At 38.0% G+C, this 22,693-nt stretch overlaps 1 protein-coding gene across 5 annotated transcripts in view; it reads right to left on the bottom strand.

The window, feature by feature from the left end:
* SMCHD1 (structural maintenance of chromosomes flexible hinge domain containing 1) overlaps positions 1 to 22,693 on the bottom strand; it is a 151,134-nt gene that overhangs the window by 5,722 nt on the left and 122,719 nt on the right. For 3 of the 5 annotated variants that reach the window (XM_033178208.1, XM_033178209.1, XM_033178211.1), the window contains 7 exons: positions 22,376 to 22,566; positions 20,114 to 20,223; positions 19,789 to 19,859; positions 13,133 to 13,304; positions 1,977 to 2,135; positions 1,558 to 1,672; positions 367 to 451 (listed from right to left, as the gene is read on the bottom strand). In XM_033178208.1, the coding sequence (XP_033034099.1) occupies positions 415 to 451; positions 1,558 to 1,672; positions 1,977 to 2,135; positions 13,133 to 13,304; positions 19,789 to 19,859; positions 20,114 to 20,223; positions 22,376 to 22,566 (855 nt within the window). In that variant the 3' untranslated portion in view covers positions 367 to 414. Of the gene's footprint in view, positions 1 to 366; positions 452 to 1,557; positions 1,673 to 1,976; positions 2,136 to 2,940; positions 2,999 to 13,132; positions 13,305 to 19,788; positions 19,860 to 20,113; positions 20,224 to 22,375; positions 22,567 to 22,693 lie in introns of those variants that run through there. The other 2 variants (XM_033178210.1, XM_033178212.1) reach the window with 2 other exon arrangements.

The following is a 22,693-nucleotide window of genomic DNA, read 5'->3' as shown; positions in this document are numbered from 1 at the left end:
TCCCAACCTCTGACTGAAACCAATCCCTATATGGCTGGTTCCTTCCCATGCTTCAGTTCTCTGTTTCAAAGCATCTCTCCTGACAACTGATATTGTTTCTCTATCATTTTCTATTACTTCATCATTTTTTCATTTCTTATTTTCTTTCTTTTTTTTTTTTGAGACGGAGTTACGCTCTTGTTGCCCAGACTGGAGTGCAATGGTGTGATCTTGGCTCACTGCACCCTCTGCCTCTTGGGTTCAAGCAATTCTCCTACCTCAGCCTCCCGAGTAGCTGTGATTACAGGCGTGGGCCACCACGCCCGGCTAATTTTTTGTATTTTTAGTAGAGACGGGGTTTCACCACGTTAGCCAGGATGGTCTCGATCTCCTGACTTCGTGATCCGCCCGCCTCGGCCTCCCAAAGTGCTGGGATTATAGGCGTGAGCCACTGTACCTGGCCTTTTCATTCCTTTAAATAGAAAAAAGCTTACTTTTTAAATTGTTCCTCTACTGCAGAGAATTACAGAATTCCAACGGAGTCAAGAACCATGTCAGTTTTATTCACCCAGCAACATATACCACAGAGTGAGATTTCAAATCTTTACTGAATAAATGTAGAATATGCAGATGGACAGGGCAAAGAATACCAATTCCAAACACCATAGTTTCAAGGGAATTCCTCTACAGTCGATATGAGAAAACATATTCAGGTAGAGTCTACCATTAAACCTTTTGAAATAATAAAAGAGAAACACCAGTACCATGATATCCTTCCGTGGGATGACTTTACTAACATTTAATCTAAAAGGGACAGTTTTCTTACTATGAAGTTAGGGTGGAAATGGCTGTGTTGGTTTTTTGGTGATCGAAATGGCATCTGATTTTCCAAAGCAAAAATTATAAGCAATTTTAAAATAAGCGATTTACAAATGGTTTTGCATATTCTATACTTATTAAGTTACTGATCCTAAGAGAATGCAGTGAGCCAAACAATAGATAAGCAATTTGACTCTTAACAATGACTTTTAACATAATATAAAAATAAACTATTAACATTTCTAAATAACTGGCACAAGTTATTTAGAAGATTGAGTATCCTAAGAGAATATAATGCTTAAGTTTTATCTTCATTATTACTTTTTTTTTTAAATTTAAAATATTCTGGCTCAAAGGAAGAATTACACATGAACGCATACTGTTTTTGAAGTATGATTACCCAGTCAGGCGCAGTGGCTCACGCCTGTAGTCCCAGCACTCTGGGAGGCCAAGACGGGCAGGTCAGGAGTTTGAGACTAGCCTGGCCAACACAGTGAAACCCTATCTCTACAAAAAAAAAAAAAACCAAAAAATTAGCCGAGCATGGTGGTGCATGCCTGTAATGCCAGCTGCTCGGGAGGCTGAGGCACAAGGATCCCTTGAGCGTGGGAGGTGGAGGTTGCAGTGAACCAAGATTGTGCCACTGCACTCTAGCCTGGGTGACAGAGCAAGACTTCATCTCAAAAAAAAAAAAAAAGTTATCGTGAGACCCAAGAACTTTGGTAAACTAACCAAACGTAATTCTCAGGTCAAACTCACCTATTTTGTCTTGTAGCTTCTCGTCTCATTCTTTTAGGAGGAACTGGACAATCTGTCATCTCAACCTTTGGTGAATGACGCAATGAGTCATTACACTTACGTATGGGAGTCATACCTGTGAAGATGGAAAATGTAGAAAGTGAACTTTACAATAAAAACAATGGAATTATTATATGAGAGAAATGCAAACATGAATATGTCATAATTTATAGAAAAAGAATTAAGAAAATACTGAGAATGCCTCTTACTACTTCTGGTGAAAGAACAGTTTATAACCATTTATCAGATAGGACTTGGAGGTTAAGAGTTTTTGTTAAGTTCTGAATCATCTGCATTCTTTTTTCTTACAGTTGGATTCTCATAAAAAATATTTATCTCCATATAAAGGAAGTAGAAGTTAACAAAAAGTAAAGACTTACCTAGTTTTTCCTCTATTAGTTTGAGATTTTTCTCATGTTCATCAAGTTCTTGCTTTTTCTTCTTCATATCCGGAGTGCGAAGGTACTCTAATTGACTGTTAAGATCCTTATTCACACTGTCTACTTTGCACACAGCAGAACGATACTGCTGAAGAAGATCTGTAAAGAAACCAAATGCATTTGATTAAATTACTGATATCAAACCAAACTCACGTTTTAGGGGAAAAAATGAGCAACACTGGGATTTGTGTTATGGTATCATATGGGATCTACTTTTAAAGCCATAAAACATTCAATATAAACAAATGAAATAAAAAGCATAGTTAAGATCCCAGCACAAACTTGTTAACTTTAACTTTCTTTCTTTGACTTAAGTTTACTTCTGTCAGGGAAGAGTTCTCTATATAAAGTGCTCTGTTTTTTACTGGATCACTCTCTCAAGCCAATGTTTATATCTTGTCCGATATTCAGTATTCAATATAATTCCATGTGGACAAATTTGGCAGGGGGAAGGCAAATATATTAAATATTGTATTTTTAGAAAATCACTACTTCCCAAATGAAAACTGATGAGTTACAGGGGGTTTCTAATAAAAAGATGTGTAAGTGTAACTGACAGTGAGCATGCTGTGGTTCAAACTTGGCAGCAATGCAACTCATTAATTCTTATTTTTTGTACTGTAAAAAAAGAAAATCATTGCTTCCAAAAAGCATGGCTATTATTTTTAAACACAGAATTTTTAGGCCGGGTGTGGTGGCTCACGTCTGTAATTCCAGCACTTTGTGAGGCTGAGGTGGGTGGATCATGAGGTCAGGAGATCAAGACCATCCCTGGCTAACACGTTGAAACCCCGTCTCTACTAATAATACAAAAACAAAATTAGCCGGGCGTGGTGGCGGGTGTCTGTAGTCCCAGCTACTCAGGAGGCTGAGGCAGGAGAAAGGCGTGAACCCGGGAGATGGAGCTTGCAGTCAGCTGAGATCGTGCCACTGCACTCCAGCCTGGGTGACAGAGTGAGACTCTGTCAAAAAAAACATAGAATTTTTTAAAAACACACTCAGAAAAATACTTCACTTTCAAAAAACTTAACTTTCCTTAAATTACTTTGTCTAAAAATGTATTACATTATTCAGATTAATGACCTGGGAAAATATCCACCATAGAATAGTATATAGAAAAGGACTATAAAACCAAATTGTTAGAATAATCCAACTTATTTTAAACTAATATACTCCCACATGTATAGACAAAAGGCTGGAAGGTGATACAATAAATTATTAACAATGTTTAATCTGTAGGTTTGGGAATTATGAGTTCTTTTAAAAATTCATGATGCTTGCCTGTACCAATTTTTTTCCACAATGATCAAGTGTTCTTTTTGCCATAAATTTTGAAATTCCAAAAAAGTATTATTCAGGTTTGAGATTATTGCCTGTCTCCATGATTTACTAGACACTAAGTATTAAATAGTGACTATACTCTACGCTAAGGGTTAGTAAACTACCACTCATGGGCCAAGAATGGTTTATTTCAGTTTTTTGTTTTTTAAGACAGGGTCTCACTCTGTCACCCAGGAAGGAGTACAGTGACACAATCACTGCTCACACTGCAGCCTCATCTTCGCAGGCTCAGGTGATTCTCCCATCTTAGCCTCCTGAATAGCTTGGACTACAGGCAAATTGGCCACCACACCTATCTAATATTTGTAGAGACGGGGTTTCACTATGCTGTTCGACCTTTGGGAGGGCAGGGTGGGTGGAATGCTTGAGCTCAGGTCGGTCTTGAAATCCTGGGCTCAAGCGATCTGACTATCTCGGGCTCCCGAAGTGCTGGGATTACAGGAGTGAACCACTGGCCCCTCCAGTTTAAAATGGTTACATTTTAAATAGTTATATAAATATCTTCATAACATCATCCTTGATTTTGCCACTTGGTTTGCAAAACTTGAAACATTTAGCATCTGGGTAAGACTTTAGTCACACATCAAGATGATCAATATCCATGGGAATGGACATATAAACATTCAAACACTTAAACATATATAAGTGGTTTATAAATAAAACTGGAAGAAATTATTTAGGAGTACAGAGTACATTAGGTGTAACATAAGATATTCTATACTTTAAGGGTCAAGAGTAGTGTTTTAAAAAGAAACCTACCCAATATTCTAGAAATCCACACTTAGAATGAGTGGCCAAATTGCACGTACACATCTGTGTGTGCTTGTGAATATATTCATATTTAAATACAAATTCTATATGTGAAATTGAGTGACGATAAGACCCTTATGTTCCTTATGCTTTATGATTTATTGAGAACTTTATTCTGGTCTGACAGCACTTCTAATTCCACATTAAAACAATGTTTTGTTTTCTTTTTTTTTTTGAGACAGAGTCTCGCTCTCTCACCCAGGCTGGAGTGCAGTGGCATGATCTTGGCTCAATGCAAGCTCCACCTCCTGGGTTCACGCCCTTCTCCTGCCTCAGCCTCCCGGGTAGCTGGGACTACAGGCGCCCGCCACCACGCCCGGCTAATTTTTTTGTATTTTCAGTAGAGACAGAATTTCACTGTGTTAGCCAGGATGGTCTCGATCTCCTGATCTCGTGATCCACCCGCCCCAGCCCCCCAAACTGCTGGGATTACAGGCATGAACCACCAGGCCTGGCCTCAAGCAATGTTTTCTACATACATAAAATAATACTTATTTTTGTATGTAAATGAGTCACAATATTAAGATAGGCCATTTCAACGTGTCCAGGAGAATGATTATGTAAAAGCTACTAGAAACAACACAAAAGGATTGAAAGTATATCTGAAAGGCTGTTATCAGGTAAGCGTGTTAAGGACTGCCCAAACATGAGTTAATAGAAGGCTGAAGCAACTTTCTCACCACTGAAGGATTTATGCAGTTAGATGCATAGACTTTCCTAAATACTATTTAGTGCTCTTCAAACTTTGTGCTCCACATAATTCTAAGAAAATTATTGGCAAAAAAAACTGATAAGCACTTATCCCTGGGAAAAACTACAAGAAAAAATACACCAGAACCTCTGCTTTGACTTGCTTCAAATAACCTACCCAGGAAGAGGAGGATAGAGGCAAGCTGTGACAGGGTGGGTGTAAATGAAACAAGACTGGCTATGTTTTAATAATCAAAGCTAGGTGACAGGTCCATGAGAGATCATACTGCTCTATTCCCATAACAAAATAAAACACCCTTTCCCTGAAAGCCAGAGTGCTTAACTAATCTTCGTCACTATTCATAAAAATATTAAGAATGGCTTTATTTAAAAAACCATAATAATTGACAGTAATATTGACAGCTTAGTATTATAATAAATCAAGTATAAAAACAATAAAGTGTAAGTAATGTCTAACCTGGTCAGACATACAATATTTTAAAGTATATGAATATAATAAAAATGTTAATACTTTTGATGATGTCATGATTACAAACTATGTATTACAGCAGTCCCTCCTTTTCCTCATGGGACATGTTCCAACACCCCCAGTGGATGTCTGAAACTCCCAATGGATACTACTGAACTCTGTCTGTGCAGTCATGTGTTGCTTAATGATGGGGATGTGCTCTGAGCAATATTTCATTGGGTTATTTCGTCATTGAGTGAACACAGCAGAGTGTACTCACACAAACCTACACGGTATATAGACTCTACAATGCTCCTAGGGTATATGGTATGGCCCACTGCTCCGAGACTACAAACCTGTACAGCATGTGACAGTACTAAATACTGTAGGTAACTGTAACACAATGGTAAACATTTGTGTATCTAAACATAGAAAAGGTAATCAACTCCATTATAATCTTATGGGACCACTGTCTTACATATAGTCTGTCTTTGACAGCCCTAGGCAGCACATGACAGTATTGCTGTTTTTTTTTAAGCAAATTTTATTTGTAAAGAAATATTTTTAACTCTATGAGCTCTTTCTGTACTTTATTGGTAAAGTTTAAAGGAGTAAATAACGGGAAATATTTGGGAATATAGTAGCTCTCAGTAAGTACAGTTTCAGATTTTACAATTCAATAAATATTTTGGAAATGATTTACTATTATAAAATTAAACTAAGAGTTCTGACTACTGTTTCATCTTCAGGGTGTTTCTTTCCAGTCTTGGGTGGTCTTCTCACATACATGCACTAACTAGTACTCAGCTGGATACTGAAGGGAGACCTACTGCATTTCCAGAGTGCGCTCTCTCTCAAAGGCAGCTCTTGCCTTCCCAATAACCTGTCTGTGAACTATAGTTGTCTTGACCTTCCTGGACTCCCAGCCTGTTCTTCTCAACTTTGAGACTACTGAGCTTCTTCCTGGGTTCCCCCTTTCTGTTTTACACAGTCTGGAAAATCTCTCCAGGCAGTAAGCTGAAGCAACCATAGGGCTACTTTATAATCACCATTCTTCATTGCTTGACATCCAAAGTCTTGAAAACTGTTCTTTCACATATTTCGCTCAGTGCTTTGTTTCTTTGAGACAGAGCCTCAACTCTGCCATCCAGGCTGGAATGCAGTAGCACAATCACAGCTCACAGCAACCTCAGCCTCCCAAAGAAATGGGACTAAAAGAGCGAGCCACCAGGCCCAACTAATTATTTTATTTTATGTAAAAATGAGGTGTCACTATATTGCTCAGGCTGGTCTCAAGCGATCCACCCATCTTGGCCTCCCAAAGTGCTGGGATTACAGGCATGAGCCACTGTGCCTGGTCTCAGTGGTTTTTTTCTTTGGTTTGTTTCATGTAAGTTATTCCATCTTGGTGAGAAGCAGAAGTCTATGTTCTTAGGTATTCATTCATGTTTATTTTTCTCTGTATTTAAGGATCAAACATGTTTGGCTGCAGAAACACCTTTTAAAACTTATTTTTGTTGTTCTTGTATATGACTTTTTTCCTTTCCCATTGTATCTTCTAACTGCTTACTGTAATATTATATGAATGCTATTATTCTGTATGCTAATTTTATAACTTTCTCCCTTAATACTTTTAATTTTTATCTTTGATTACCTTGGATTTTATAGGTATACTGTTAGACAATCTACAAATAGTTACCATTTTATTTCCTTTCCAATTCTCATGACTTTGTTTTTCATTTTTAAAACTGATATATGATAGATGTACACATTTTCAGGGCACATGTGATATTCCGATACTTTATATAATGTGTCAAGATAAACTAAGGATAATTGGGATATCCCTCATCTTAATATTTTTTCTTCATGCTAGGGACATTTGAATTATTTTCTTCTACCTATACTGTGGTATTTTGTTTTTTGAGATGGAATCTCACTCGGTCACCCAGGCAGGAGTGCAGTGGTGTGATCTTGGCTTACTGTAACCTCTGATTCCTGGGTTCCAAGCAATTCTCTTGTCTCGGCCTCCCAAGTAATTGGGATTACAGGTATGTGCCACTATACCCAGCTAATTTTTTGTGTTTTTAGTACTGAGGGGGTTTTACCATTTTGTTCAGGCTGGTCTTGAATTCCTGACCTCAGGTGATCCACCCACCTCAGCCTCCCAGAGTGCTGGGATTACAGGCGTGAGACACCGTGTCCAGCCTGTAATGTGTTCTGTCCTATATATACCAGCCTATGATAAATTTTAATTTATAAATTAGGCACAGCAGAGATTAACAACAATAAAACAGAATAAAAATATACTGTAATAAAGTTATATGAACGTGGTGTTTCCCTCTCTCTTAAAGTATCTTATTGTACTGCACTCACCTATTTTGGACTGTCATTCACTTCGGGTAACTGAATTTATAGAAAGCAAAACTGCAGGGGAGGGGGGACTTATGCAATTACTTATTGATTATAAGATGCATTTCTTCTTTTGAGTTATTATTAACAACTCTTTCTCTCTCCTGTCCACATTCTGGCTTCTACAGTGTGCTTAGTTATTTCCTTTGCATTTTAAAATTATTTCTATTTCCAAGATCTCTACAGAAAACTTGAAATAATACAGACGCTCGTCAACTTACGATGAAGTTATATCCCAATAAACCCATCATAACTTGAAAATATTGTAAAAGTTGAGAGTGCACTTTCAACTTATGATATTCTCAACTTATTAAGAGTTTATCCAGACACAGCCCACTGTAAGTTGAGAAGCACAGTGAATGTGTATTGGTTTCACACTGTTGTGAAGTTGAAAAACGTAAGTTGAAACATCCTAAGTTTGTATAGGAAACAAGAAATGGTGGGGAAAAAACCAGAAGGTCTACTCTCTCACTTTTTTCTTTTCATTCCACAGGTTTACAGGTTTAATTTTTAACACGTGTGATATTTGTATTTTGATTCACCTTCCACTTAACCTTGACACAGACATTCTCCAGATTACAAATTCAATTAAAGAATTTAACATTTCTATGTTTTACTTGAAAAACAAGGCTGTAGCCAGGCAGAGTGGCTTACATCTGTAATTCCTAGCACTCTGGGAGGCCAAGGCAGGCAGATTGCCTGGGCCCAGGAGTTTGAGACTAGCTGGGCAACATGGCAAAACCCTATGTCTACAAAACAATAATAGTAATAATACAAAAAAATTAGCCAAGGTGGTGGCACAGGCCTGTAGTGCCAGCTATTCAAAAGGCTAAGGTGGGAGGATCACCTGATCCCGGTAAGATGGAAGGCTATGGTGAGCCATGAATATGCCACTGCACTGCAGCCTGGGCAACAAAGTGAGAACCTTTCTCAAAAAACAAAAAACGAAAAACAAAGCTGTGATATTCATCTGAATAAAACAATACCTTGTCTGTATTTAGGATTGTTTGTTTAGGCATGTTTCCTAGAAAATCAATTATGCATTAGAAGAATATGAATTCAGCTGGGGGAGGTGGCTCACATTGTAATCCTAGCACTTTGGGAGGTCGAGGTGGGCAGATCACTTGAGGTCAGGAGTTCGAGACCAGCCCGGCCAACATGGTGACACCCCATCTCTACAAAAATATAAAAATTAGCTGGGTGTGGAGGTGTGCACCTGTAATCCCAGCTACTCGGGAGGCTGAAGCACAAGAATCACTTGAATCTGGGAGGTGGAGGTAGCAATTAGATCAAGCCACTGCACTCCAGCTTGGGCAACAGAGCGAGACTCTGTCTCAAAAAATAAAATACAATAAAATAAAAAACATGAATATTAAAAACTAAAACTTTCTGATTATAAAAGTGACACAATGCTCACTGAGGCAAGTCTGGAAAAATATATAGAAAGGGATAATGGAGAAAATTATCTCAATTATATAACCCAGAATTAAAAGTATTTTTCTACTTTCTTCAATGTGTTAACAAATACACACACTGTTCTAAACATGAGAAAGTTATCTATCCTTTTTGAACCTCAACTTCTTCATCTATAAGATGAAGGTAACAGCAGTAAACAAGATCATTCATGTGACAACCTTAACAAGGTGTCTGCAATGTAATAATATTTTATAATATGTAAATATCCAGTAATTTTTTTCTTCTTATGCTCTGATTTGCTCTTATACTAATCATGCAAGACAATGTATAGGCAAATTATTTAGAAGACAAATAGTTTGCTTATAACTGCGCTAGCAGTGGACAATTTTTATGGTGATGGCCTTCCTCAAAATTGCTTTTGCTCTGAGAATGATTCCATGATACCCAGGGAAGGGTCTCCAAAGCTGTTTGCTTTATTTGATCCTTACTAAGTCTGGCTGACCTGGAAGGCAGTGGGCATTTCTCTCTCCTAGTAGTGGTGGGAGTTAAGTTATATTAAAACTCCAGGGTGAAGGTATCTGGAGCTCAAGGATGCTGACTGTCCCAGAGTCATCTTTGACTTTTGTCTTAGCTGTTTCCATCTCCTGTAAATCTATGATTTCTTCCAGTTTCCTTCTAATAGATTCCTGTTTGGCTTAAAGTAGTCACGCATGGCTGCTATTGCTTACAACCAAAAGTACTTTATATACATTAGTAACCTTAAATGGTCTCCTTTGATTTGAGTTCTTATCAATGAATCATTAGTCTATATGTGGGAGTGTATCTTTGAATATATTTGTCAAGAAAGATAAGCAAATATTAAATATGACATCTGTGTATTTTTTAAGTTCCATAGGTAGTTCTTTCTGGTTTTGGGAACTACTGCCATAAAATGCTTAGGTATAGAGTCGAGGCCTTTTACATTAATTCATTGACCTTGATTAAAATGTTTTCTCTGATTTCTTACCAGTTTCTTTAGATATTCACTCATTGTACAGACTGTATGTGTTCACTGATGTCATAAACAGAGGTATGACTCCTCTTACTACCACCTTTCTCAACCACTAATTTAAAAACTTAGGCGGAACTGATAGCCCCAAATGGAAATTACCTGCTATGGTTTGTGTGTCTCCACCAAAACTCATGTTAAAATTTGACTCCTGGTATGGTGGTGTTGGGAAGTGAGGCCTAATGTTGGGGTCATGAATGCAGATCCCTCATGAATAGATTAGTGCCATCCCTAGGGAGTGAGTGAATTCTTGCTCTGTTCCTAAAAGCTGGTTGTTAAAAGAGCCTGGCACCTTCCCTCCCCTCCCCTTTTGCTTCCTTTCTTAAGATGTTATCTTTGCACATGCCAGCTCCTCTTCATCTACTGTGATTGGAAGCAGTCTGACACCCTCACCAGATGCAGATGCCCAATCTTGAACTTTTCAGCCAGAAGAACTGAATGCCAAATTAAGTATCTCTTTCTTTATAAATCACCCAGCTTCAGGTATTCCTTTATAGCAACACAAAACAGACTTAAGACACTGCTCAAATTCCTCAACAGTAGAATAAATTGTACATTTCATTCACACAATGAAATATTATCCTGCAATGAAAATGAACTGCATGCATAGTGTTGAATGAACAAAACCAGACATATAAAAAAGTATGCACTGCAAAATACCAAGTATATAAAGTACTAAAATAGGCAAAATTAATCTATGCTACTGTAAGTCAAGAAAGTTGTTATCCTTTGAGTATGGAGTGGTAGGTAGGAAGTGGAGGAGCCAAAAAGAAATCTTCTACAGTACTGGTGTTTCTTTTTTATCTTTTTTTTTTTTTTTTTTTCAAATACAGAGTTTTGCTCTTGTCACCCAGACTGGAGTGCAATGGCACAATCTCTGCTCACTGCAACCTCTGCCTCCCAGGCTTGAGTAACGCTCCTGCCTTAGCTTTGTGAGTAGCTGGGACAACAGGCACCTGCCACTACGGCCAGCTAATTTTTGTATTTTTAGTAAACATGGGGTTTTACCATGTTGGCCAGGCTAGTCTTGAACTCCTGACCTCAGGTGATCTGCCTGCCTTGGCCTCCCAAAGTGCTGGGATTCCAGGTGTGAGCCACCACGCCCAGTCTGATGTTCTATTTTTTAATACAAGTGCAGTGTTCATGTTGTGAAGATCCATCAAGCTGAATGTTCACGAAATATGCACATATTTCTGTGTATTTTACTTTAATAAAAGTAAACAAAGTGGCCAGGCACAGTGGCTCATGCCTGTAATCCCAGCACTTTGGGAGGCCAAGGAAGATGGATCACTTGAGGCCAGGAGTTCAAACCCCATCTCTACTAAAGACACAAAAATTAGCCAGGTGTGGTGCCACATGTCTGTAATCCCAGCAACTGGGTGGCTGAGGCACAAGCACTGCTTGACCCCGGGAGGCCGAGGTTGCAGTAAGTGGAGATTGTGCCACTGCACTCCAGCTTAGGTGACAGAGTGAGACTCTATGTCAAGAAAAATAAAAATAAAAATAAGAAAAAAGTAAAAGTAAACAAAACATTGCAAATACATACAATGAAATATGTATTATTCAGCCTTTGTACAAAGGAAGGACATTCTAATACTTATTACATACAACATGGACAGACCTTGAGGACATTATGCTAAGTGAAACTAGCCAGTCACAAAAGGACAAATACTGTATGATTCCACTTATATGAAGTATCTAGAAGAGTCATATTCAGAGAGACAGAAAGCAGTATCATGTTACTCACTCCCAAGTAGTATAACTGTCAGAGAATGGACAATGGAGAATTTATACAAAGTTTCAACTGTGCATACTGAAAACAGTTCTGGAGATAGAATGAACAACAATGTGAATGCACTTAACACCAACTAACTGTACTTCTTTTTTTTTTTTTTTTTTTTTTTTTGAGATAGTCTCTGTTGCCCAGGCTGAAGTGCAGTGGTGCAATCTCAGCGCACTGCAACCTCCGCCTCCTGGGTTCAAACGATTCTCCTACTTCAGCCTCCTGAGTAGCTGGGAATACAGGCACATGCCACCATGCCCAGCTAATTTTTTTTTTGTATTTTTAGTAGAGGCAGGGTTTCACTGTGTTAGCCAGGATGGTCTTGATCTCCTGACCTCGTGATCTGCCAGCCTCAGCCTCCCAGAGTGCTGGGACTACAGGCGTGAGCCACCGAGCCCAGCTGAGCTGTACTCTTAAAAATGGTTAAGATGGTAAATTTTATGTTATATGTATTTTGCAACTGAAAGAAAGTTAATGACAAACTGCTCTGTGTTGGGAAAGTAGACAGTTGAGTGTATGAGAATTAATTATATAAATTAAGAGCAAATAGGCTCTAAGGTAATGGATGGTAAGGAGACTTCCTGGTAAGTATATGCACTTCAGAGCACAGATGTGCAGAGATAATTATATTGGCTAATTATATTGGCAAAGGGACACAGCCTGTAGAAGAGAAAAATGGGCAGGAGATCACATGTCATACACTTTCTAATAAGCCTTAATTGTTCTAGATAGTTACAAATTTCAAGATAAATATATTATGATTATGTAATAAAATACTGACTTATTCAATAAGGACAGAAATTTCTTTTTTTTAAGAGATGGAGTCTTGCTATGTTACCCAGGTTGACCTCAAACTCCTGGGCTCAAGCAACACTCTTGTCTTAGCCTCCTGAGTAGCTGGTAACAGAGGCATGCGCTACATATAAGAATGAAAATACAAAGCATAAAGCTACTATTTACATAACTCTAAACTACCTGATATAAAAAAGCTGAAAGTAGTAGACAAAAACATCTTACTTACATTTGTTACTTATTTACATTTGTTAAGTTTTCATGTTAGATTCTCAAAACATAAGCTCTTTAAAAAAAAGTAAATTAGAAATTGCTATTTAAGTACTTATTCAACTTACCTATTTGTTCCCCTAAGATCAGACACTGTTTTGGTACTGGAGCTCCAAATACCATTCCCCGAAGTTTATCCATTGGAGGAGCTTTATTCTGAAGGCCCCCAAACTTTCCATTACTTCGAATTCGATCTCCATCTCTGGTCAGCAGTGTAGGGCAGTGTGTAATTTTAACAACCTATTGTAAGTAAGTGAATAGTAAGTAGTGAGCAACTTATTTCAACTGCTCCAAAAAAGTTGGAGATTAGAAATGACAGGATCACGGTAGTATTTTCAAAAAATTAGTAACTAGCGATGTGTAAGATAAACTGGAGGGAAAAATCCAGAGGCAGAGAGATGAATTAGACAACTTTTAAAATGTCAGCCTAAACTAGAACAGTGACAACGCAAGTGAAAAAAGTAAATGATGGATCGGTAAGTGGAAGGAAGAGGACAGGCCAGAGACTTCCGTACTCTAGAACCCATGGCAGTTAAGTATCTATCAAGGTAGCATCACCAACCCAGTTTCCTCTGTTAGATTTAAGTTTTTTAGATGACCAAAGGATAGCAAAAGGAGAATATTACATTGAAGAAAATACAGACTGGAAAGCACTAGACTGACTCTTCTAAAGATAATACTATGGTTTTAGGTATGGGAAGATAAAGAGGTGATCATTTGAGAGTTAGGGGAAGTGAAATCATGTAGAAAAACTGAAGTCATGGATAGGAAAAGATAAGGGTTAAGAATTAAATTCTTATATCAGGTGTGGTGGCTCACACCTATAATCCCAGCACTTTGGGAGGCCAAGGCAGGCAGACCACGAGGTCAGGAGTTCGAGACCAGCCTGATCAGCATATTGAAACCCCCATCTCTACTAAAAATACAAAAATTAGCTGGGCATGGTGGCACGCGCCTGTAATCCTAGCTACTCAGGAGGCTGAGGCAGGAGAATCGCTTGAATCCAGGAGGCAGAGGTTGCAGTGAGCCAAGATCGCACTACTGCACTCCAGTCTGGGCAACAGAGCGAGACTCTGTCTCAGAAAAAAAATTCTTCAGAGAAGTCAGAATAAAAGAAAAACACTGGATTTAGTATGTCATGATCTAGAAGAATGTTCTTACAAAAAATGGTTCAGAAAATACTAAAAAATAAAAGTTAAACTTCATGGGTAACCACAGACGTGGAATTCAAATAAGATATTTTTACTACTCAATATGTTAAAATACACACACACACACAACTTTGATGGGGGGCTATGGAAAAAGGGCCTTCTTGTACTGATATGCCCTGGGACAGCCCTTCTCAAAGGAAACAGGACAAGTGTTAAAAAGTTGAACATTCTGTATGATTCAGCAATTCTACTTCTAAGAATCTTATCAGGAAAAAATAATAAATGTGAACAATGTACACTGAAATATTGTTTTAATAATGAAAAGCAGTAAACTTACATGTCTCAACAAGTTATACAAGTAAATTATGGCACATCCATACAATGAAATAGCATACATACATTAATGAATGAAGAACATTGTAATTTTTAACAAGTATACAAATGCTGTCCAATCTAATATTGGGGCTAAATAGCCTCTGAATTACATACATACAAGATAAAGTAAATGTAATAAGATGATTATTTGAAGAAATCCTGTGGTGAATTCTTTGGTAAAGCCAGTATTTACAAATTCAAAAATCATTTGTTTTTATAAGAAATAACCACAACTTAATTTCTTAGTTTTGGTTTGGGTTTATATGTTTTCTAGTGGTGAACAACGACAACAAAAATACAGACTGGCTTCACGTGTTATCCACTTATCAAGATTCAGGCAATCAATGTTTCTAAGGATTTAATATCTTTGTTTTTTTTTTTTTTTTTTTTTTTTTGAGTTGTGGTCTCGTTCTGTTGCCCAGGCTGGAGTGCAGTGGCATGACCAGGGCTCACTACAGACTCCAACTTCTGGGTTCAAACAATTATCCCAACTGAGCCTCCTGAATAGCTGGGACTACAGGTGTAGGCCACCATGCCTGGTTACTTTTTTTTTTTTAACTTTGTAGAGTTGGTGTCTCACTATGTTGCCCAGGCTGGTCTCGAACTCTTGGCTTCAAGTGATATTACTGCCTTGGCTTCTCAAAGTGCTGAGATTACAGGCAGGAGTCATCATGCTCAGCCTAATATGATCTTACATAAATACACTAAAATGTATAGATTTTCTATTCTCTTGTTAATAGACAATATGAGGGAAGCGTTATGGTAGAAGGACAGACAGTTTGGCTCTCCTTTTATGATGATTCTGGAAATACTACTTTCACAGACAGTTTCTCAATTCTCCCTCAACCTCATGACTCTACCTCATTAAGTACACTATTAGGACAAAAAAAGTCATGACAGCACTTGCAAATTCTGCAAATTCTGGAATGAACAACAATATTACAACTCTGAAACCCAACAATGTTACCAAGGAATGTCATAAGAGCTTTTTCTCAGAAGAGTTTTAAAATAATATTTGATTGGCAAAGTTACATATGACTTCATTTAGAAATCTGGAAGCAAGGAAATCAATATGTGCTATTATCAATTATGAAGAACAAATACTATTCCTTTTTTGTCACATATGTGCTATAACACTTTTGCAAAACTAGTATTGGTATCTTTCATCAGTTTTAAGATATTTTCAGTCATTAGTTCTTCAAATATTGCCTATAATCCTTTTATAAACTCTCTCCTCTTGACACGCTGATTAAATTTTGGTTAGATGCTCTCTCATTCTACCCTCCATGTCTCTTCAACTTCTTTGTCTTACATTCCATTTTCTCTTTCTCTCTGGGCTGCAGTCTGAATATTTTTTTCTGACCCTCTTTTTAATTCACAAATTCTTAAGATGTTAAACCTGCTCAGTTAGTATTGAATTTCTGTTATAATCTTTTCATTTTTAGAAGCTCTATTTGATTTTTCTAAGTTGACTCATTCTTTTCTCATTTTCAACACTTTCATTTTTTGAACTATTTTAATCAACTATTAATATAGATATTTTTCAATTTAACTTGTTCTTTTCTCATTTTCAACACTTTCATTTTTTGAACTATATTAATCAAATATTAACACTTTAAAAATATTTGCTCTCATTTTCAATGTGGAAATTATTTCCATTCAAAAAGAATGGTGAAATTCCTCCAGAAAACATTTGTGTTTGCTTCAATCAGATATCTAAGGATACTACCAGTCCAGCACATGAAAACAAATGTTTACCTGGAAGGTTTTCAGAACATCTAAGTAGTATGAATACAGGTTGCAAACAGATATTAGAGTCAATTGTTATGTTGATGAATTCTCTAGAAAAATGTTTAACTTTTTTACTTTTCCGCTCAGTCCCAAAGTTCGAGAGAGAGAATTTTCTGGTAGTTCCCTGAAGCAGCTGGAGTTGAGATGAAGGTGGCAGGTTTATATATTTACCCTTACACTAAAGTTTCTCCTTACAGAGGGGGTGTCCCCAGTTATCAGATTCCCCATGTTGTTTAGAGCCCTGGGTTTTGTCTCCTACCCTCAAAAGCCCCTCGAGGGAGTAAAAAGTCAATGCTTAAGTTCAATTAGTTTGGCAAACGTTCTCACTGCAAAAATCTGGCATTAGTGTTCTGTTTATCTCTCCAGGTTCCCACTTCCACTTAGAATCCTTACTTTCTTGCCAAGTCCATTAAGATACATATGTGAAATAGCATTTTAGCTAATCTCAGCTGAGTTTCCCATGGCTATCTGGTTTGTCTAATTCATCATTGTATGACCTCTGTGCACTATGCCTAGTGATATGCTGGAACCAGCTTGTACTGGGTCACGAAAGCCAGGTCTCCTGAATACCACATTCGTATAAGCATGAAGGACTTCATATAGACTGCTGGAAATCATCCATGATACAAGTACTTACACCATAGAAATTGGCAAAAGCTACAAATCAGGGACTTCCACATGCCTCCTCAGAGAGATAGTTCAACACATAACAGCACACCACTATCTCATACATAGTAAGTATCCAAATATCTCACTGAACAGGAGTCTTCCAGTTATCGTCCTATTAGTTAGTTCTATCCTTACTAGCAAGCTTCTCGCCATCTCCAAACTGATTCCATGTTATCATAACATTTAATGGGTATGTTTCTATTTCATAATTCGGGATATATAAAAATGCTAATCACCACCAGAATATAGTAGCTCTCCCACCCACAGCCAGTTTCTGGTACAGTATATTATACTTATTATTAGGTTTACAAGGAAACGTTCATGAAGATGCCAAATACCATTTTCTAATTAGCTATATAATGCTCAATAATCCCAATAATTTAGTTTTCCTAAACTACGATGAATTTATTATTGCCTTTAAAAAAAAAAAAAAAAAAAAAGACAGAGTCTTGCTCTGTCGCCTGAACTGGAGTGCAGTGGCATGATCTCAGCTCACTGCAACCTCCACCTCCCAGGATCAAGTGATTCTCCTGCCTCAGCCTCCTAAGTACCTGGGATTACAAGCACCTGCCACCACGCCCAGCTAATTTTTGTATTTTTAGTAGAGACATGGTTTCACCATGTTGGCCAGGCTGGTCTCGTAACTCCTGACCTCAAGTGATCTGCCTGCCTTGGCCTCTCAAAGTGCTGGGATTACAGGAATGAGCCACTTTACCCGGCACCCTATTACTGCTTCTTTTTTTTTTTTTTTTTTTTTAGAGGCGGAGTCTCGCTCTGTCGCCCGGACTGGAGTGCAGTGGCCAGATCTCAGCTCACTGCAAGCTCCGCCTCCGGGGTTCCGCCATTCTCCTGCCTCAGCCTCCCGAGTAGCTGGGACTACAGGCGCCCGCCACCTCGCCCGGCTAGTTTTTGTATTTTTAGTAGAGACGGGGTTTCACCGTATTAGCCAGGATGGTCTCGATCTCCTGACCTCGTGATCCGCCTGTCTCGGCCTCCCAAAGTGCTGGGATTACAGGCTTGAGCCACCGCGCCCGGCCTATTACTGCTTCTTAACTAGGCCCAAAGAAAAATTACACCAGTTTAGTTCTAGCTCTGCTATAAATTAGTAAAGTGTGACTTGGGCCAAATCCCCCACCTCTTTAACAATTTTAATTTTTTTAGACAATCTCATTATATTGCCTAGGCTGGAGTGCAGTGGCTATTCACAGGCATGATCAGAGCACACGACAGCCTATAGCCTAGAACTCTTGGGTTCAAGCAAACCTCCCCTAGCTTCCTAAGTAGCTGGAACTACAAGTATGCATCACATGTCCAGCTCTCCATTATTTGTTCTCAGCTTAAGGTCTCTCATCTATTCTCACTGGTCCTAATCATCCTAGATGATCCCTATGGTCCCCATGATTCTAGAATAGACTATTTACAGATATTGGCTTAGATCAAATCCAGGGTACTGCCTGTAACATGTGTCCTTAGGGTCAAAATCAAGTCAAGGACGTTCCTTTGTTAAGACCTCTGAAAGCTTTAAACTACTGCCCTCCTGGATCCTCTTAGCTAGACAAAAGGGCTTCTAAAACTCTAAATGGCATTACCCTACTCTATCTCACCCTCATGGGTGAGAACAAAAACCCTAGCAGACATCCCCAAAAGAACCCCTGGCCAATACCAGTTGATTTGCCAGATGACAACAGGTACCACTTGCCAGCTACATAAGGCAGGCATTTTAGAGCTGCCACCACTCCAGTTCAACTAGCCAACATCACTTGGAGAAACCTACAAAGAGGACTGGTATATTGTTGTTTAAACTTACAATTTAGAGTGTTATATATATAGCAGCAGTAAATAACTGAAATATTTATTTTACCAAAGTCCCCTCCAAAGGTGCTATGGGCTAAACTGTGCTCCCCCATAATCTTTTATATATTTATTTTTTACAAGACTAGTGAGAAGGGGAGGAAAGAATAAAACAGAGTTACATCTATAGCTGATTGTGAACAATCAACTAACTCATTACCTTTGTTTGGGACCAGCCCCCCACAAATCCATGTTAAATTAGTCCTAACCCCCAGTCCCTCAGAATGTGACATTATTTGGAGATAGGGTCTTTACTGAGATAATCAAGTTAATTTGAGGTCATTGCGGTGGGCCCTAATCCAATATGACTGGTACCCTTACAACACGGGGGAAATTTGAATACAGTCACACACAGATGTGAAGAGACGGGGGAAGACAGTCCTCATCTACAAGGCAGGGAGAGGCCTGGAACAGATCCTTCATTCATAGTCTTTAGAAGAAATCAACCCTACTGAAACTGTGAATTTGGATCTCCAGTGTCGAGAACTGTGATACAATAAATTTCTATTATTTAAGCCACCCAGTCTGTTGTGGGACAGTAATATTTCTATCATTTACATCAGTTAATGGCTGCCCGAGAAAACTAATACATAGAGCTACAGCACATTACATTTTACACCAAAATTACCTGACAGTACTTTTTTCCAATGCTAACAAGACACTGTTTTGAGTCTTAGACAATTTCATAGCCCCAAAACACATCTATTTAAATTTGCATCCTGGTCCATTCATTCCTACATTTTGCCTACTTTTATGTTGCTTATCAATTTGCAGAATTTAAATTGGTCTTGAAAAGGCTACTTAGTCATTTATATATGTATCATCAAATGGACATGATTCACATTAAAACTGAAGTCTACAAATTTAAAAAGAAATCAAATACATACCTCTTTTCTATAATGATTGGCTGCATCCAGATTATCCAAAATAATGGTGTCTCCTAACAGCATACCAAATACTAAAAAAGTCAATAAATGAATTTTGAAAATTATGATATTTTCCTTAGTCATATTAAAATATAATGTACATTGCAAGTCTTTCTTTGAAAGAATGCTAGTATTTGTTCTAATTTTGACTGTCCTCTAAAAAATACTGGTAAAACTATGACTGATAAGCAAAATAAGAATATAAATTTTCATTATCAATAATTTACAGATTTGTATCACAAATTTAACATCTGTACAAAAGTAAAGCCACCATAATGTCTTTTACCTGTTTCACAATGTTCTACATTATCTGGAAATGTTAACAAGTCTCGAGCAAAGACTGGATCTCCAATGGGTTTAAAATACAATTTTCCATTTCGGAAATGAGGTAGAGGTCTAAATAAAAAGAAATTTTAAAAAGATATTAAAGTACATGACTTTTTTAATTTTAAAAAAGACAATATGGAAAACATGAATATATTACACATCATTTTGATCATATAATCAACTCCCAATCCACCACAAGTGATACTTCTAAATGATCAGCTATTATGCCCTTAGAAATGGAAACAATGTTGACCATATAAAAAATCTACTTGGTTTTATCTGTACCACTACCTTCTATTACTTTGTATTAACAATATAATAATAGTTTCATTTGACAAGGAAAGAAAAAAAGTAGCCTCTAAAGCTGGTTCCAAATGAGTATGAATGACGTAACTGTTCACGTGAAGAGTGGTCACAGAATGACTAGGGGAAGGGGCAAGGCCCAAGACTGAGAAACATATGAGGAAGGCAGCTCTATGTCCTCTGTCTCCCTGTCCTTCCGACACAATAGGAAGAGGAATTGAAGCCAGTAGATGATAACAGTGGAATTTCAGAGATGGTAGTTGATTGGGGTGTCGGAGACTTTCCCTTCAACATAGATGTGGAGGAGCTCTAGTTAACTCAATCCCAGTAAGAGAGAGAATACTAGAAACAGAGAGGATAACTCGTTTCTAGAACAAACGTTAGTCTTAAATCAAGGATCCTTAACTTAGTCTCCAGGGATTAAAGAGATAAATTAGCCCTCCTGGAGAAAAAAATTCTTCTCACAAAAAGTATTAGGGTGTGAAGGGTACATGCCTCTAGTCATCCCAGTTACTTGGTAGGCTGAGGCAGGAGGATCACTTGAGCCCACAAGTTTGAGGCTGCAGTGAGCTATGACTGTGCCTGTGAGTAGACACTGCACTCCAGTCTGGGCAAGAGTTAAACCCATTCTCTTAAGTGGGCTGGGCGCAGTGGCTCACGCCTGTAATCCCAGCACCTTGGGAGGCCGAGGCGGGAGGATCACGAGGTCAGGAGATCGAGATCATCCTGGCTAACACGGTGAAACCCCATCTCCACTAAAAAAAAATACAAAAAAAATTAGCCAAGCGTGGTTGTAGACGCTTGTAGTCCCAGCTACTTGGAAGGCTGAGGCAGGAGAATGGTGTGAACCCGGGAGGTGGAGATTGCAGTGAGCTGAGATCGCGCCACTCCACTCCGGCCTGGGCGACAGAGCGAGACTCTGTCTCAAAAAAAAAAAGCATTACCTTTATCAACACAGTAACAATGACCCGTCAGGATTTCCCATGCTGTTCCTTTGAGTACTGACTAGCTGCAGGGTAGCAGATTTTAGAATCCGATAGATCTGAGTTCAACATACAGCTGTTTTGTTTCCTCAATCTATTTTTAGATTTATAAGATGAAAGAACAAGTTTACTGACATAGTAGACTCTTAATGAGATCCCATTCTCCTTCAAGTCCTATGCAATTACAGGCTGTGAAAAGCTTTGTTTAGTAATCTGAGAAAATACTGACCAATATTCTGTTATACATTTTTATTTATTTTTTTGTTAGTATTTCCTTCCTGTCTTTAGGTGCATTTTTAAAAGTAGGCCTAATCAGAGTACACATAAAATATAAAAAAGGGCCTGGATGCAGTGATTCATACCTGTAATCCTAGCAGTATGGGAGACTGAGGTGGGAGGACTGCTTAAGCCCAAAAGTTTGAGACCAGTCTGGGCAATATAGCAATAAAAAAAAAAAAAAAAATTTAGCTGGGCATGCTGGCATGCACCTGTAGTCCCAGCTACTTGGGAAGCTGAGGTGCAAGGGTAGTTTGAATCCAGGGAGGTTGAGGCTGCACTGAGTTGTGATCACGCCCAGCCTGGCTGACAGAGCAAGACTGCACCTCAAAAAATAAAAATTAAAAAATTAAAAAATTAAGAAATACAAAGATATAAAATTTTTTTTATGTCTTGTGTGTATACATTACATATACATGTAATGTATGTCTTTGTGTGTATACATTACATATATAAATAACATTTAATTGGCAAATAAAACATAGCCAGCATATGTAATGGAAAATGCCCATTTGTGATGAAGACAAAAATAATGTAGATAATTCAAGTCAATTTTCTGTTTTAGGTATCTTTTAGATAAATCATTTTTAAATTCAAGGCTTTGATAAAAAACAGAAAATATATTTCAGAAAAAACCATTACTTTCACTTTTTTCTAACCTTTTCCAATCTGGAAGAGTCTTCTTATAAATAGAATCAAGGGGCAACACCTGCTGACGACCTTGGGTTTCATCATAGATACGACGTGCAGCATCAGTGGTTAGGGTGACTACACAGTCCATGTCACTTGCCAGATGCCAAGAAATAACCATCGCAGCTCTATCATCTTCAATTTGTGCTAGATGTGCAATCTACAACCCATTTTCATAAAATCAAGTAAAAAAATATAAAATCCATTTATAAAAATTTCATATTACTTTAAAAGCCCAAGCCTAGGTAACAAAAACTTTTCTGAAACACATGAATTAAAAATAAATT

Source organism: Trachypithecus francoisi, unplaced genomic scaffold (assembly GCF_009764315.1).
Source record: "Trachypithecus francoisi isolate TF-2019V2 unplaced genomic scaffold, Tfra_2.0 Lachesis_group19, whole genome shotgun sequence".
NCBI lineage: Eukaryota > Metazoa > Chordata > Mammalia > Primates > Cercopithecidae > Trachypithecus > Trachypithecus francoisi.
This window is presented reverse-complemented; position numbering and strand designations above follow the sequence as displayed.